The 18,649-nt window shown below is 36.6% G+C and overlaps 2 protein-coding genes across 2 annotated transcripts; both read right to left on the bottom strand.

Moving 5' to 3' along the window:
• Positions 1 to 5,647: 5,647 nt before the first annotated feature.
• LOC108831585 (transcription factor MYB20-like) lies at positions 5,648 to 7,763 on the bottom strand. The gene is made up of 3 exons (XM_018605108.2): positions 7,582 to 7,763; positions 6,812 to 6,941; positions 5,648 to 6,457 (listed from the first exon to the last, which is right to left on the bottom strand). Exons 1-3 carry the CDS (start codon positions 7,712 to 7,714, stop codon positions 5,779 to 5,781), a joined length of 942 nt encoding a protein of 313 aa, XP_018460610.1. The 5' UTR covers positions 7,715 to 7,763; the 3' UTR covers positions 5,648 to 5,778.
• Positions 7,764 to 15,889: 8,126 nt separating this feature from the next.
• On the bottom strand, positions 15,890 to 18,369 carry LOC108843323 (probable inactive receptor kinase At5g16590). The gene is made up of 3 exons (XM_018616501.2): positions 16,846 to 18,369; positions 16,462 to 16,779; positions 15,890 to 16,380 (listed from the first exon to the last, which is right to left on the bottom strand). Exons 1-3 carry the CDS (start codon positions 18,122 to 18,124, stop codon positions 16,106 to 16,108), a joined length of 1,872 nt encoding a protein of 623 aa, XP_018472003.2. The 5' UTR covers positions 18,125 to 18,369; the 3' UTR covers positions 15,890 to 16,105.
• Positions 18,370 to 18,649: the final 280 nt, after the last annotated feature.

The following is an 18,649-nucleotide window of genomic DNA, read 5'->3' as shown; positions in this document are numbered from 1 at the left end:
ATTAATACTGTTTTGTCCTTCTGTCAACCGGTAAAACCTGAAACAAAAAAATAATTAAAATCTTTATTATTATCCGTAAAAGTTAGATTGTGGCTTACCTCCTTTCACATATTCCTTTGTTTCTCTTCGCTTCGGATCTGATTTATACTCGGTTGTGGTTTTCTGGTTGTTCGTAGTCTTTCTTAAATTTTATTTATATTTAGGTATATTCCATTTGACTTGGAATAGAATAAAATATAGAAATTTATATTCCATTTGACTTGGAATGAAATAAATTCGAACGTCTAATATCACCTCCTTTAGCTTCTGAATTCATACTTGTATTTAATATTTACGTATGTTTATACTTGTATTAAGGTTTATATTTCCGTGTAGGGTTTAGTGATGATTGGAGAGGGGTTATTTTTTGGAATATTGAGTTCATCATTGCAAGATTGAGGTTGACATTGGATTAAGTGTCATATTTCCGTGCAGGACTTCGTGATTAGTTGATAGGGTTTCGTATATTTCATGTGTGGTTTAAGTTCGTGAGCTATGCATATTGTTACATCTTACATGGTTTCCATTCCAAATGATTGTTATACTATATAATTTATTTTACATTTACTTTGTTATATGGATCCTAACACCTTTATCTTTTGCTTTTGTTTTTCAGGTTACAGATGGAAGATTTAGGTTGCCAATTAGATTGCTCGAAACTAGATTTGAACCATCTGTTAAATATATTCTCATTTATATGTAATGATGCAATATGTATATATTTAATAGATCGTGTGTACGTAAAATGGAAAGACCATTCATGTGAAATGGAATATATGATATTTGCTATTTGTTGTATTCTATTCTATTTTATTTGCAGAAAATAGAATAGAAATATGATTCTACAGTGGCTAAGAATAAGTTATGTTTATATTTCCGTGTAGGATTTAGTGATTAGTTGATAGGATTTAGTTTATGTAAGATTGAGGTTAACATTAGGGCAAGCATTACCACCTTCCATAAAGTCATAGACATATCAACATTTGATAAATATGTTAAGATGATATATGGATTTCAACTACATTTGAGGATTTTCTATTCTCTGTCTCATGTAGAATGGTAATACATCTTACTCGAATTTGAAAATTTGGGTTTAGTTTATGGAATATTAGGATTAACATTAGATTAGAGTTTATATTTTCATGTAATTAACGAAGGCTACTGCATTAACATGCATCAATTCATTATGCTATTCAATTGTTGCTATATTATGTAACTGCTCTTTCAATTGGAACTACATTTATATTTATACTATTCTATCTAATATACATAGTATGGAACTACAATCTTGGTTTCTCCGTTTTTTTAAACTACCGAGACAGTCTTCCTCTTCCAGGACAGGAAGCTTTATTAATAAATGGATTTGCTTACTCTTTGTAGTTTGTTATTTATTTATTTTCGTTATGACAAAAAAAAATCACGTCAAGTTTGAAGAACATAAATGCTCAAAATTGTTTGTGACGATGTTGTGATGAGTTAGGGGTTTTGTAATGCCAAGGAGAAGCCTAAGACCATGTTATCAGTTTGTAAAGTATAATCGTGGTCGTGTGGGCCTATTGATTTCAGGCATAACCATGTGGACATTACGCGTTACATAAAGATGCGAGAAGTTTTAGACGATAGAGTACGCGTGAAACGAGAAAGTGTCTCATCACATCGAGCTAGAGAGGTTTTGTGTCTAATATAAGCTAAGACTTATCGCATTTTGAAACTCTTTGTCAACCATGTTTAAAGGTTGAGAGCACATAAATGACGATTTATCACAAGAATTGAACTTTTGTCTATTCATATTAATAAAAATCATAGACTATATTGTGGTTTGATGGGATCATATATACATATAGTTATATACTGGGTAACTTTGCTAAAGGAATTGCAATTTTTGAAAAGGTGTGAAGTTTAGCCATGTGTCACAATAAGCAGGAGAGAAACTATACTCATTCACAAACTTCAAATGTATTATAATAATTGACGTTTTACCAAATTTTGTTTTATATTAATTTATAAAAAAGTTTTCCACCAACCTAATTGTTTCTTATTTAAAATTCTTTGAAATTTAATAGTCCCCTTATCTTCCTCCTCTCTCTTCTTTTTAATCCATCATTCACAGTTCCACTATCACTCCTTTTGCTCTTCTTTGTGACAAGTCATGTTTAAGCCATGATCATTTTTGTTACGAGAAAGGTTCATATACATGCACTCTTTTCCACTTTCTATGTATTTTATAATTCTTAAGAGAACATATTGTAAACTTTATGGATATAAAAGGCATTCATGTTTTTTATTCAACAAAACTAAAAAACAAATCGGAATCCACAACTATAGCATGAAGGTTATGTGATTCATTCATCTGACAAGCACTTATCTTCTACATTTTCCTCCCAGAATAGAATGAAAGCCACGTTAACACCCATGATTTTGTACAAACTAGGATAGCGAAACAGTCATGAGCTTAATTTTACCAAGGTTTGATAGGTTTTGTTTTTGCATTACGTTTTGAAATATTTTTATTTGTATTCGATGTTTGATTTGCTTCGACAGTGTTAATCATGTTTAGTCTCACACACAAAATCTGGTCCATGAATATGCCCATCAGAATGCATAAGTTAGTGAAATATCAGTATGCAAAGAAGATAGCTTGTTATCTTACATGCATGTTAAATCGCTTGGCTATTAGACTACGGTATTTTTTTGGCGAAAGAATGATGTTATAATTTGACAATCAAAAGTATATAATACCGATCTTTCTTTTTGGCAAAATGGTTTGATGAAGGTAGTTACCACTTGTCTATCAATCCCATTCATGCATGGTCTGTTGTCTTAAATTTTTATTCACATACAAACACATAATACACAACAGGGCCAGTCATATTGGAACGGCCTTATGAAGCCACCGCTGGCTGCCCTCAACTTTTGGGGTCCTACATAAATATGCTCCATTTTTTAGTGATGAAAGCAAGATAGTAAATGATATTTCTTTTGTTTCATTTAAATGATATCTAGAAATATATTTTTTTCAGATTCGATGAAGTTTTCAAAATTTTATGCAAAATTCAATGTTATTTGTCATTTGTAACCGTTTGTTTTATGCAATGTAAAATTTATTGGTTGAATTAGCCATAGTTAAAAAGTTTTATGTAAAACGAAATAAAAATGAAAAGGTCAATATTTTTTTAATCACTGTGTACAAACTTCATGCATTACTTATTTTGAAACATAGAATATAGTAGTTTACTGGTTAAAGATCTGGAAACATTGTATATACTTATTTTTCGTTGAGTTTGATTCTTATTCGAAGTTGTGGTTAGTCAAAATGATTTATATCTTTACATTTAACAGCTGTATTTAATCAAGAACATTAAGCAAATTTTAGTTTAGATCAAATTTATTTATATTTTTTTTTGTCGAGATCAAATTTATTTATATACAAAAGAAGAAGTTACAACCAGATTTCATTATAGATGACAAATATGAATCCACTTACAAATTTTAACACTACAATAAAGAAAGTATATGATACGTGTCGAGACAGCAAACACTGCTAAAATTAAACATGTTTAACATATCGAACTATGCTGAAACAGACAAGACAGTGCTAAATTTTCTTAAAACGTTGCTTAGTTACAGAAAGCAATAGGATAATATATACAACAAAATGTCATCTGTTGCGTCACGATCATTCAAATTATTTTAACATACCAGTTTATTATTAGCAAATAGACAAAAAAAATTGAAAAAAATAATGAGTTTACAATTTTTATAAACTATTATTTGAAAGGAATTTGAAAATATTTATTTTAATTTTTATTTATAGATAAAACTAATATTTCTGTTATACACATTTTTCAATTAGAACCAAGCCGTTTTGATTTGATAGTAAAGGAGTTTTAGCTGGATTTCTGTCATGGGTTCGAATAGCATTGACGTTTTAAATGGATATAATCATCTATGTATATTCGGATATAAGATCCCGTGAAATTAATCTTTGATTCTAAAAAATCTCTGGGATCCGCTGTTATTATAAAAATATTGTTAAATTTAGATGTATTATAACTTGAGGGCATATTAATCAATCTTTTCCTCATCACTGAAAACTCTCAATCTTTTGAATGATCAGCACTTGTATTTTTATATGTGACTTTATTCTACATATTCTTTTTAAATACGTTATTTTTCCAGGGACCTGCATATGTCAGCATCGAGACATTCATATTTTGACGAAAATGACATACACATGTATCATCATTGCTCATCCCCACTGAATATATATACAGTAAAATTATTAATTTAAAATATTAGGATTGTAATATTTTAGTAATTTATAAAATTATTAATTTATAAAACTTTGTTTTTAGATTTTACCGTATATTTATATATATTCATCAAAATTAATATTTATAATATTTTATTATATTATTGGTATATATAAATATATTTCATATAATTTAAATGTTGTTTTATATATAACTATAAATACTATAAAAATATATTGAAGTTTAAAAAAAATAGAGATGAATTCTGTTGTGAATATAAAATAAATAATATAATTTTGGTTGTACTTATATACTCTCTATATATATAACTTATCAATTTAATATTTTAATGGAACTATATATTTATATAGAATTTTTCTGAAAAATTATTATCTTATCGATTCATGTCATAATTGAATCAGTCTAATTCGAAACTGTTTATTAATTTATCGTGTTTCTTGATTTATCTAATTTTTACTGTATAAAATATGTAGTATGCAAGTATGCATGCGAACTGTAAATCAGGTAGATACATGCGTGAGTATTTTTTCGTACGTTTTGAAAATACATGCGTAGGTATTTTTGGTGCGTTTTGAAAATATTTGATTAATCTGGACTGAGCAAGAATTTGAAATTATACGAAATTGTTAGAAGTAAATAGATTAGCCTAGACCGTTTAGTTGGATCCACACAAACAAAACAGTAGTATATTTTTTTACTTTTGTCGTGATCGATTAGTAAAAGGATGGAGCGTTCGTTCATTTAAATTTGTTGAAATAAATTAATAAGCGAGTGTCGAGGTCGATGGTCCACAATAAATTGTTTGATGTTTGAGTGTGAGATTGAGAATATTTGGTTGGTTGTTTGATGTTTGAGTGTGAGATTGAGAATATTTGGTTGGTGGTGTTTTAAGAAAATCCTGAAATTCAATCATTATGAGTGCGACGTTGCTTTGGTGAAGTCTATCAGCAACGGATTTCATCACCATGACGCCATTGTATCATACTATCACCGTTTAGTTTTCCCATTTTTATTTGAACAGTTTAAGTGAATAAAAATGGAAAACGAATTTCATAGAGAGACATCAGTCGAATTGACCCACAAACCTATGTATAGCGACTACACGGATTTGTTTCTCATTGCATAAGAAGCATGGTTTGACGTGTGTGTTGGATTTTAAGAATTGTATTTTGAAAACTATTTTGGTTTTTGCCTAGTTTCAGAAAAAAAAACTATTTTGGTCTGTCATAAAAATTACGAGCTTATCAAGAAAATAATAGTTACTAGATGTATTTCAAGGCATGTGGTATATACCAGGTTAAACTTTCATATTTTCCATGAAAATATGTCAAAAATAGAGAAAATTATGTTCACAATTGCAATCTTTATTACATATGTACTTTTGCACTTAGTCGTCCACTAAACTGCAACACCAACCCAAAACAAACATAAAACAATTTAAGACAACAAGAGATAAAACTAAAAGTTAAAGGATATCAAATGTCAATGAATCTTGATTTATAACCATTCTTGAACATCCGCTTCCAACCAAACTATCATCATGATCATTCATAAACAATTCCAAGCTGCTCAAATCATTGATATCCCACAATTTCATCGTATCAACATTGTCGTTGAACTTGGCGTCGTTGTAATTAATGTTATCCCTTGATGAATCATCGGAGGAGAGCCACTTGATGTCAACAATCTCAATTTCATCAAGAAACTTTGAGAACTCATCACTAGGTACTGATGATATGCACGACGAGGTAGACGAAGAAGGTGAAGTGGAGTTACTAATGTTAAAGTTGGCATTATCATCACTAGTATGATGGTGAGCAGAAGAAATGTCCACAAATATCTCATGTGGATTGAGTAATGGGACTTCATCAATGCAAAATCCATCATCAGTAGAAATTGGTGTGTTGTTCTTTTCCAAATCTTTATCTAGTTGATATTGTTGTTCTTCTTCTTTTTTAGTTTGTTGATCTTCTTGGTTTGTGTTCTTCTCATCATGAGCTTGTTGTTGCGAACCTTCCAAGAGAGGCTTATGCGTCATAGGGTCAATACCCATCTTCTTTAGCTTTTTCTTTATGTGCGTGTTCCAATGGTTCTTTATTTCATTATCAGTTCTTCCTGGTAAATGAGAGGCAATCTTTGACCATCTGCACAGAAATAAAAGAGAGAATATTCAAAAAAATTATAAGTGATAAGTTAATGATTTCGACTGTTCAGACATTTTTATCAGACCCACTAAATTAAACTACTGGGGTTAAAAAAATACGAGTAAATAAATATGTGAATTAGCTAATCTCTTTCATGCAAAATGTGATAAAGTTGGCGTCACAAAATGACTTTCGTGTTTTTCCGATACCTTAATAATATTGAAATCTAGTGGCCATGATCATTATATATTTTATTATTTTATGGGTTAGTTACTTAGTTACAACTTACAATGTCAAAGTTAAGGTAAGTAAATTAATGTTTAAAATATGGTTCAAGAAAAAAAGAGAATATACCTATTGCCAAGTTGGGCATGAAGATCAATGACCATTTGTTCTTCATATTCTGATAAAAAGCCTCTTTTTAAATCAGGTCTCAGATAATTTATCCATCTTAATCTGCAGCTTTTACCACACCTCAATAGTCCTGCATTTAGTTAATTAACCATAGTATTTACATTAACAATCAGATTGATTGTAAGTTAAACCATACAAAATATACTTGGACTACGAAGGAAGCACCAAATAAAAACCAAAAAAAAAAAGATTGATCAGGAGCAAAAGATAACGTGTGAGGACCACGAATAACACTGGTTTTTTTGGGCCAAACACTATGATTAATAATCTAGTTATAAGCTTTGAGACTTTTGTTTTTAGCAACAAACATAGAAATATTCAATTAGAAAAGGAATTTATTTTTTTGGATTGAAGGCTTTAAAAAGGGAAAGCTAAGAATTAATACGACTCTGCATTGAAATTATTTCTTGAAAATAATTGCGAAAGGTATATTTGATTGTTAGTGAACATCTATACTACAAAAGTAGAGATACTATTATTATAAGAACTGTTGATAAGAAAAAAGTATAGACAAATATAAATTAATAGTAATAAAATTGGAAGTTTTAAGGAAGTGAACTTTTAAAATACGAGATTCTATATGTCAAAATAGTATCAGTTTGGTCTGTGTAGAGAAAGGCTAAAACACAAGTAGCAAGAAAATGAACGTTTACACATGAGAAAATCCCAAACGTGGTCGTTTATGGAGGAAAGAAAGAGAGAAAACCGACCAGAAAGCTTGGGAAGAGCTCTCCAACAGCAGTGGCCATTGGTGAGGATGAAGTTGATGAGCTTCTTGTCTTCTTCAACAGTCCATGGCCCTTTCTTCAAGCCTACTTTGTCACAACATGGTTGCCTCCCCATCTCTCTCTCTCTCTTACTGTACAAATTTTCTTACTTTATATAGTCTAATATACTTACGATGTTGTATTTCCAAGACTCAAGAAGCAACACAACCACCTATATATAGAGAGTGAAAGATTTCAAAAGCATGTTTGTGCCTTTGTGGACCTACATTTCTTCTCGTATCTTCTATTAATTATAGATTTTATCCACCCTTATAATGTTTTCAATCCGTATTTTCCATATGGCCATAAATGTTTTCTTTATCATTTTATCGATATTAATCATATATACTTAACAGACAATTATTTCTAACAAATACCATCAATGTATTGAAGGTAATGAAACCATGGATTTATATACGCATTTGGCTCATAATACAAAAAAAATATATGGATATTAGCAATCTACCTATAACAGTAAAATTTGGTGTTTAGCAATCAAAACATCATGAGATTTGGGTATTCACCTGATTACAAAAAAAGTTCTGTGTACAAAAACACAAGATGCGATATATCTTTATTAAATGCTTCAATGAACAAATCACGTATAAATACACGCATTTTCTTAATACTTGATGGGTTAAATACACGTGTAAACGAGTGCGAACACGCTCAAAGTTCAACATCATCAAACAAAAACACCTCACCATCCGTATGTTAGATAAATGTATTTCTCATATATGACAGTGACAATAGTCGAGAGATTATATACAGACTCTAGACTTGGTGGTTAAGCCAAAACATTAAGGAACTATTCCTAAAACAGAGGACTCAATATATACGACAATAAATATGAGATCTTCTTCATATATTATCTTACACGCCCCCTCAAGATGGAGTACGAGGTCTTACTCCAATCTTGCCAATAAGTTCCATGAATCGAGCTCTTGTAAGTGGCTTTGTTAAGGCGTCAGCCAACTGATCACGGGTGTTGACATGGGCAACTCTTAGTGCTCCATTCTGAACTTGGTTACAGACAAAGTGGTAGTCTATGGCTATGTGTTTCATCCGGGAATGGAAGACGGGATTGGCACATAGAAAGGTGGCACCCACATTGTCGCAGTAGACAACAGGAGGTGAGAGCAGAGTGATTCCAAGTTCGGAAAGCACGTTACATATCCAGGTGAGTTCTGAAGCCGCGTTGGCAACTGCACGATATTCGGCTTCGGTAGACGACCTAGCAACACCATTCTGTTTTCTTGACGTCCAAGAGATCGGATGACGTCCAAGATAGACAATGTAGGAGTTGGTGGAGATGTAATCGTCTGAGTCTCCAGCCCAGTCCGCATCAGAATATGCATGGAGAACGAGTTTGTTTGACGCAGAGACGTAGATTCCATGGGTCGGAGTCCCAGCAAGGTATCTTAGTATCCTCTTGGCGGCTTGCCAATGATCTTCCGTCGGCATATGCATGAACTGAGAGAGCTTGTTAACCGCATAGGCAATGTCCAACCGTGTAAATTGCAGGTATTGTAGACTTCCGATGAGTCGTCGGTATTTTGTTGGATCCGCAAGAGGAGTACCCGAGTGTAGATGAAGCTTGGGTGCCGATGCCATTGGAGTGGTCACTGGTTTGGCATTGGTCATGTCGTACTTGTGGAGGAGGTCAATAATATATTTTCGCTGTGAGAGATGAAGACCTTGCTGTGTACGATGAGCTTCTATCCCAAGAAAATAATTCAAGTCTTCTGCATCTTTTACTGAAAATCGGTCTGCAAGAAGAGCAAGGATCTTGGCTATGCCCGATGAAGTGTTACCAGTGATTAAGATGTCGTCGACGTAAATGAGGAGATAGATGAACTGTGATCCTCGATGGAGAACGAATAAGGATGTATCAGCAAGGGAGTTCACGAAACCGAGGCTGAGAAGAAAAGCGCTGAGCTCATTGTACCAAGCTCTCGGAGCTTGTTTAAGTCCGTAGACTGCTTTGTTGAGTTTGCATACGTAGTCAGGTCTGTCGGCATCAACGAAACCTGGTGGTTGGTCCATGTAGACCTCCTCTGTAAGTGTTCCTTGGAGAAACGCATTGTTGACGTCTAGTTGCTGAATAGGCCATGCATAGCTGACTGCAATATCAAGAACGAGTCGTAGTGTTGTTGCTTTAATGACAGGGCTGAAAGTTTCTGTGTAGTCTCGACCATATTCTTGTTTGTAACCCTTCGCAACCAGACGAGATTTGCAGCATCGAGGAGTACCATCTGAGTTGAATTTATTTTTGTATAACCACCTGCAGCCGATAACATTGTAATCTGGTTTCCTCGGAACAAGATCATATGTTCCATTGCGGGCAAACGCATCAATCTCAAAGGACATAGATCCACGCCAACGCTTGTCTTTGAGAGCCTGAGCTAGCGTGGTTGGTTCAGCAGGAACGAGCGAGGAGAGAGCCGCAGAGTAGTTGTACTTGACGTTGGGTTTGGTGATTTGATTCTTGCGGCGAGTGAGCATCGGATGAGCGTTCGTAGGTTGAGAAGGAGCGGGAGGTGGTGCGCTCGGAGCTGGTGGTGATGATGGTTGTTGTGGTTCGGACGCCGAAGAAGAATCTGCCGTAGATGCATCAGGAATCACCGGAACCGAGTGTTGAGAGCTGGAAGAATGCTCTGCATTTAAGCTGGTTTCGTTAGTAGAACTAAGCAAAGTCGAGGAAGAGTTTACCTGTCCTGGCAGAGAAGGAGCTGGGCTCGGGGTCCCCGTTTGCTGCACGAGTGGTGGGTTTGGGTTCGGAGGAGTGGGTCTATGGGTTGGTGCTACGGTGGGGATGATTGTTACGGGAGGTGATGTTGGGACAGGAGGGGGTACTGGTGGTTCAGGTTGACGAGGGGACTTGGTATCTTTGAACGGGAACACAGATTCATCGAAGCGCACATGTCTAGAGACGTATACTCTACCAGTGTCTCTTTGTAGACAAAGATACGCACTCTGTGTGGGAGAGTATCCAATAAAGACACACGGTGTGGATCGGTCTTCAAGCTTGTGAGAGGTGTAAGGTCTCAGCCAAGGGAAACAAAGAGAGCCAAACACTCGGAGCTTGCTGTAGTTAGGTTGGGTTCCAAAGAGCTTGTTGAACGGTGAGTCGAAATCAAGAACCGGAGTTGGTTGCCGGTTGATCAAGTATGTTGCAGTGCTAAACGCGTACGACCAGTAGGACTTTGGCATGATGGCATGCGTCAGTAATGTAAGGCCGGTCTCTACAACATGTCGATGTTTTCTCTCCGAGATGCCGTTATGTTCCGGTGTGTGAGGTGGGGAAGTGAGATGGGAGATACCGGCGTCGGCAAGCAGTTTACGAAGTGCTACAAACTCGCCACCATTGTCTGAAAATAATGTGCCGATCTTTAGAGAGAAATGATTCTCGACAAGAGCTTTGAATGTCTTGAATACTTCTTTAACTTGCGACTTGAGTTTCAGAGGATAGAGCCAAGTGTAGCGGCTGTAATGATCCACAAGTACGAGATAATACTTGTAATTATCAACTGAGACAACTGGTGAGCTCCAAAGATCAGTAAAGATATATTGTAAGGGTCGGGAAGAAGAGATGGTTGTTTGGTGAAAAGGTAGTTTATGAGTTTTATTGATAGCACAATCTGAGCACAAAGTGTTTGAGGGTACAGATTGAGAGCATGGTAAAGAAAATTTAGAAATAACAGACTTAAGAATAGAAGCTGAAGGATGGCCAAGACGAAAGTGCCAATCCGACAGCGTTATTTGAGGTTTTGAGGAGGCAAAAAAGGACTGAAGGGTAGATGGGTTGACAGGCCACTCGTACAGCTCATCCTTGGTCTTGCCTTGGATTAACGGGGTTCCCGAGCAGAGATCCTTCACCTGAAAGGAAGCAGGGAAAAATTCAACCGAAACTTTGTTAGCGTTACATAGACGATAGACAGAAATAAGGTTCTTTTTAATGTTAGGAACACAAAGAACATCATTTAATCTTAAGTTTCGTGTAGACGAAGGCAGAGAAACAGAACCGGTGTGGGTGATAGATAAACCTGACCCATCGCCAATAAGAACGGAGTCATCTCCGAGGTATGGCTGGTGCAACGCCATATTGTGAAGATCACTCGTTAAATGATGCGTTGCGCCCGAGTCCAGGAGCCAAGCATTGCTAGGATGTTGAGCTGCGACAGCCATATTGGCTCGTGGTTGCCAGGGACGATGTGGTGGAGCTCCGGCATTGGCGTATTGTGGATTCATCTGAGGGCAACGGCGAGCGCTGTGGCCGAAGACACCACATATCTGGCACTTTCCTTGGTATCCTTTGGTGGGGCGAGTATCTTGTTTCTGTGAGGAGAGAGTGTTCGACTTGTAGTTCCCATTCCAGTTGGGACTGTTGCCTCGGTAATTCTGCGCCTGATGTTGTTTCGGACGAGCAGTGGCTGTATTAGCAGTCATCGGAATGGGGTTCGAAGGTGGTGCGGAGGTAGCAAGGAGTTTGGCTTCCTTGTTTATCAGCTTCTCATGTATTTCAATGATGGACGGAGTGGTGTCACGTCCCTCGATCTGCTCCGTAACCGATCTGTACTCCTCTGGAAGACCATCAATAATATACTCAATCTTGTCTTCATGTTCCAGAGGCTTGCCTAAAAGACCGAGCTGATCAAAACGAGTCGTCAGGCCCCTCATGTAGTCATCGATACTTTTGTCGCCTTTTGTGAAGTGCTTCAATTGAAGACGGAGCTGTTGAATATGTCCACGACTCGGAGTCGCGTACGTAGCACTGAGTGATTTCCACACATCGCTGGAGGTCTTGGTGTTTGTGACCAGTGCCTGAATGGATGGGGAGAGAGTGCCAATGAGGCCGCTGTAGACCAATCGGTCTTGACGACGCCATTTGGTGAACTCGGGATTGACGGTGGTTACGCCGTCGAGAGTGATGGATTCTTCCGGTGCGGCAGTGGTTCCATCGATGTGTCCAGCCAAGTCATAGCCATCGAGCAAGGCGTGGATTTGCGAGCTCCATGTCATGAAGTTCGTGGAGGTGAGCTTCGTGATGTTGACCATATTGATGTTCAACAGTGGTTTGGCTCCATCGATTATCTCATGAGCAGCGTTAGTGGCCATGGTGATGGCGGGATTTGCAGGTTGAAGAGAAGAAGAAGAAAATAGGTGAGGAAGATGACGGCTAGAAAAGGAGAGGGGAGAAAAGAAAAAAAGATTTAGGGTATCGTTAGGCTCTTGATACCATGTTAGATAAATGTATTTCTCATATATGACAGTGACAATAGTCGAGAGATTATATACAGACTCTAGACTTGGTGGTTAAGCCAAAACATTAAGGAACTATTCCTAAAACAGAGGACTCAATATATACGACAATAAATATGAGATCTTCTTCATATATTATCTTACACCGTATCTGTCTTCTTTGCAAGATGAAGGCTCAAATTTCATAATGATCTTTAGTTTTTCTCGAATAAGAGAAACGAATTACTATAGTTTACTTTCTTAGTTAGTCACTTTATTACGCTATTGATTAGGGGGTTTTTCTATTAGCACTAAGCGCTTTGAATTTTGCATTGTTTGTTTGTTATTTTTGTGTGGTGCCAAGTGCCGACACAGGCTTACAGTCTCATGGGTCATGACGACATCATCTTGTTATGTTTCCCAGCAAAGAATGGTTTTCGAAGTTCGAACCATTTAACAAATGTTGACATGTAATCTATAAAATGGCCCATTATGTCAAAACAGATATACATTTACAAAATGGGCCATGATAAATTTTACTATTGTTGGACCGGCCTGGAACTTTACTTTTTTTTTTGTAAAAAGCCTGGAACTTTACTTGCACGATATATTCTAATACATTAAGGTTTACAACTTTTTTATTTAACGGATCGTCATAACCGAATGCACAAGTCCAGCTAATAACATCACAAAAGACGATATGGAAAGAAAGAAATAAATCTCACAACTGCAGTCCCAAGAAAATGAATAACTCTTCAAATTGTCTCAACTGATACTTATGTAAATGAATGATGTAGCTCGGCTGGATGTAGCATAGACCTAATGTAAATGTTGGGTATATCGTATACATGTGTAGAGGTGGTTAAATATAAGAGTAATGCATACCATTGTTCCAATTAATTCACCGAGTTTATATTGGTTTACCTTCTTTTGTTTCGCCAACGATGTTTCTACTTTTAGTCGTTGGCATAATTATTGACATTTGGAGAGAAACCGCGTCCAATCCCGTCTCGATGAGGTGGCCATGTTTCCCAAACAAACTTTACAATATCTCTCTTGGAAATCTGACGATAAATGTTTTTTTCAACCATCACAAGTATGTGTAATTATTTTATACATTAATATTATCATTTTGTATGTTGACGCAATAAACAAATTATTTTTCGCAATAAACTACTTTTTTGTTTTATACATCTTCTTTATATCAGTACTGAATTTCTATTTGGATTATGTGTTTTATCATTTTTCGAGCATTTGATGGAACCTCCATTAATTTGTTCTCCAGCTCATGAATTATTAGTATGCATAATCTTTGAAAATATATTGTCATGGTTGTTAATTATTCATAGACGATAAGAAAAAGTTATTATCATATTCCGCAACCATGTTCAAACAAACTTTGTATTATAATATACAAAGAATAAATGGTTTTATTGATGACTTTATGAGCTGGCAAAAGTTATAGTTTTTAATCACATGAAAATAAATCACAAGTTGTAAAGCCTTGGATATTTTAATATGGATTTGACAGGGTAAGGTATTTTCTTGGGTGAAGGTATTTCCCACAATGAAATTAAATATGTACACTTAGTTATATATACATGTGCATGTGAACCCACATGGATATGAGTTAGAGCAAGGAGAACGAGAGAACAAAACGGTGTGTCCATGACTGGGTGTAAAATGATTAATGCCACCTAAAAACTGATCAACAAGTAATACAGAAATCATAGTTCTTATAAATTTAGTTTGAGAAACACAACATTTAACTTTTATTTTAGAAAATGAAAAACACTACTATATAAATACTCTAAAACCTACCATTCTAAATGTTACTTAGGGAGACAATTAACATCTTCAATTAACGTCTACAATAAATGCTACTTAGGGAGACAATTAAAAACATATAGTAATGATTTTGACTGATTTTGTCCGTCTGTCTGTCATCTCTAGGTCTATCATAGGCACATGACTCTCGTTTTCGTACAAGACTCACTTAGCTAGTCCAATATACCGTGACGTAATTTTTTCATGATTTACTGATAAAAATATATTTTATTTAACTGATTACAGACCGTCATAAACCTTCACTAATTTATAATTTAAGCACATTTAAATGTAGGATTCTAAGGAAATAATTTTTTAAAAAGCAAAATATATTTTGGATAATATAGAAAATGAAACCAACTGCTTTTTACGTACTGATCATATACGTATATGATAATATATGACACGTTATAACAATTTTTTTTAAAGAGATACTTCCCTGGTAAGAAGTCACAAACACATAACAAGTAAAAGTAATCGGACAGTTTTTCATTTTTTAAGTTAGTTACGCTAGTTGATTATGACGAAGTTGATGAAACTCTAATGATATGGAATCAAACAAAATGGACCAAACATTTGAGGTGTAGATGTGGGGTATCATCACAATTCCCATTGATTTCGCTTAAACTTGCAAACTAAACCAAAATCAACAACTAATTCCTAAAAAGCATGTTTTATTTACATACCAATACATAAAAGATAAGTATATTCTAGGTTATATACAAATGATGCACTCAGCTAATGCTTCCATACATCAGGTCCTTAAATGTTTTCTGCGGCAATGTACATAGAGTCTCATTCGAAATTTACTTTAAAACGCTAAAAGAAAGATGAAGAAACTTTGTTTTAATAGCCTTACCAAATCATCTGAACTTGAATTTGAAAGGTGTGGGGGATGGGGGATAACTTAGCAGATTCAACTAAGAAACTTGAATAGACCCGTTACCTTTTTTTTTTGTTTGGAACACAGACCCGTTACCTAAAGTTATATTTATTTCATAAAATTTGTAATGTACATATCTAGATACTCAGTCTGAGTCACCTTTTAAATATAAAACTTGAAGTCGAAGAAATGTAAAAATAGTTTGTCGGTAACTTTTTTTTATGATTCTTGCCGTTTTATTGCATAGTTTGTTAGAGAAAAAAGAGTCAACTAATAGTTTTTTTTTATGGGGGCGGCCAATAGAAAATGAGACAACTTTTTTTTTCATTCCACAAACAATGATATATTTCAACAATTGATAAACTCAACACTAAAAAGTAAAAAAAAAAATCTTCAACGTATTTCACAACTGAGCTCAAGAATCACCGAACAAACTATTAAACAAATTCAAATTCAGACCAAACAATTTTGAAATCGATCAATTTAGACCCCACATTGAAAAGAAGAAGAAAAGAATCAACCAGACAAAGGACCTTGTGAACCAGATGAACGAGAGACCTCCTCAATGAGCCTGGTGACTTCAGCCATGGACGGACGACTATCTGGATACTGAGCAGTACAACTTATACCAATCTTCAAAAGCCTGATCATGTTCTCATTACCCTCAGCTTGATACCTAGTTAGCTCTGGATCAAACACATCTGAAGGTGATTGTTGTTCAGTGATAGATGAAACCCATCTCGGTAAATCAACTCCTTCTTCGTTTAACTGCTGGTGTGTTGGAGATTTCCCTGCAAAACAACAAGCCAGATTTAAAATCACATTTTTAGACCTAGAATGCAAGTTTCCAAGATCTCTCTCTTTATTTGTACCTGTGAGTAATTCAAGAATGAGAACACCAAAGCTGTAAACATCAGCCTTTTGGGAGATTCTACGAGCATCTGTTACTTCAGGAGCACGGTAACCATCGATACGGTTAGGTGTAGATGTAGGGCTGATCATAGGCGCAAGACAGTAGTCAGAGACCTTAGCCTCGAAAGATTCAGACAAGAGAATGTTAGAAGATTTAATGTTGCCATGAGATGTTGTCGCGTCACGTGAATGAAGGTAACTAATGGCTCTCGCTGCTCCTAGAGCTATACTCGCTCTTGTTTCCCAACTCAATGGACTTCTACCACTTCCTTTATTCCCTGTGAATCACAAAGAACGTTTCACTATCTATACTCACTAAACATTGAAAGGAGAAAACTTTATACCGTGTAAGAGAGCAGACAAGCTTCCTCTAGGCATGTACTCGAAAACAACGAGCTTCTCGTCGCGGCTGAAGTAATAAGCGATCAATGCCACAAGATTTGGATGGCTGATTGAACCAAGAACCTGCAGCTTCTCTTTAAACTCTTTCTCAGGCACAACCACATCTCTCAACCGTTTCACAGCCACAATTAAACCATGCTCGAAACTCGCCTTGTACGATGATCCAAACGCTCCTTTACCAAGAACCTCCGCGGAAGCCTTCAGCAACCCATCAAGATCGAACACGCCGAACGTTTTCACGAAAAACGTCAGATCTTTACTGTTCTTAGCCGCACCGTTTTCAGACGACGGCGGTGGTGCACCGTTAGCCACCGCAGGAGGGGTGTCATCCACCGTCGTTTCTTTAGCTGCTGATGGCGGCACAGGAGCTTCGATGCTTCTCGACTCCACATTGTCCTGTTTCTTCTTCTTTCTTCTGCAGAGACAGAACAAGACCAAGAGGAGCAAGACAAGCCCGACGAGACCAGCAATCACTATTCCGGCGATAGCTCCGGCGGAAAGCTTGTCGCTTTTCCCTTTCCCCGTTCCCTGAGTCCCGTTTCCGGTGACGGAGCAAGCGGCTAACGGCTTCCCGCAGAGCGAGTTGCCTTCAAAAGCGGTTTTGGGCATACCCGACAACGGATCCGGTATCGACCCGTTTAACCGATTCGACGAGACGTTAAACTGCTGAAGCTTGAGCTTAATCTCCGGGATCGGACCGGTGAGCTGGTTATCCTCCAAGTAAAGAGTAGCTAACCGGGTCGCCGAGTTGACGTTAACCGGGATCTGACCGGAGAACTTGTTCTGAGCAAGGTTGATCCGGATCACGTTGGGCAAATCGAAGAGGAACGAAGGTATCTCCTCGGAGAAGGCGTTGCCTTGGAGGTAAAGGTAACGGAGGAGAGTTAGGTTGGCGAAATCCGCCGGGAGTGGACCGGTTAACGCGTTGAACCGGAACGATAAAGTCTCGAGCTTTGTGAGGTTTCCGATTGCGATTGGCAACGGACCGGATAAACCCACGCCGGGTAGCCGGAGCGCTGTGACCCGACCCGCATTGCATTGGACTCCTCCCCAAGTGCAGGGCGGGGCGGTTAGGTTCCAGAGGAGAGGACGGCCGTGGACGCCGTCGCGGAGAGCGATGAGTGCTCGTCGGTCGGATTCTAGATCTGATGTGACGGCGGAGAGGCAGAGTAGGAAGAAGAAGAAGAAGACGGGGAGACCTAAACTGGTCTTGTTCGTCATCTTCTGTCTAGTTGTTACGAACAGTGAGTGGACTCTGTCTGAGATCGATCCGGATGTTGTCGGAAAAAAAATCTTTGTATTTTTCAGACAATGTGTGGAACTGTGGTTTGGAAAGAGAAAATAACGGAAGAAAATTCTCTCGCATGAATTTTAGCACACTCTCTCTCTAGAGATATCTATATCACCGGCTTATATGAGAGAGAGAGAGGGAGATATGATGAAGAGCAGACAGAGCCAGAGAGGAAGTGAGGAGCTATAATTGCAGACTGCAGTTGGTTGGAAAGAAAAAGTTAATCGTTGAATTTTACCTTTTTACAGAAACCTAGAGAATCTTTCTATTTTTAATATTATTCATTTTCTAATTTGCAGCAAGAAGATCTTCCAACAAATAATTTTTTTGCTTCCCTACTATTATTGTGTAATTTGGCATGTAATGGTTATAAGTCTTAGTGTAAAATATAGAGATTTATTAAATATGTTGGTATAAATAATCTACTTAGAGAGAGTGTTATGTACGAGAGAGGA

This window comes from Raphanus sativus, chromosome 2 (genome assembly GCF_000801105.2).
Source record: "Raphanus sativus cultivar WK10039 chromosome 2, ASM80110v3, whole genome shotgun sequence".
Lineage (NCBI taxonomy): Eukaryota > Viridiplantae > Streptophyta > Magnoliopsida > Brassicales > Brassicaceae > Raphanus > Raphanus sativus.
This window is presented reverse-complemented; position numbering and strand designations above follow the sequence as displayed.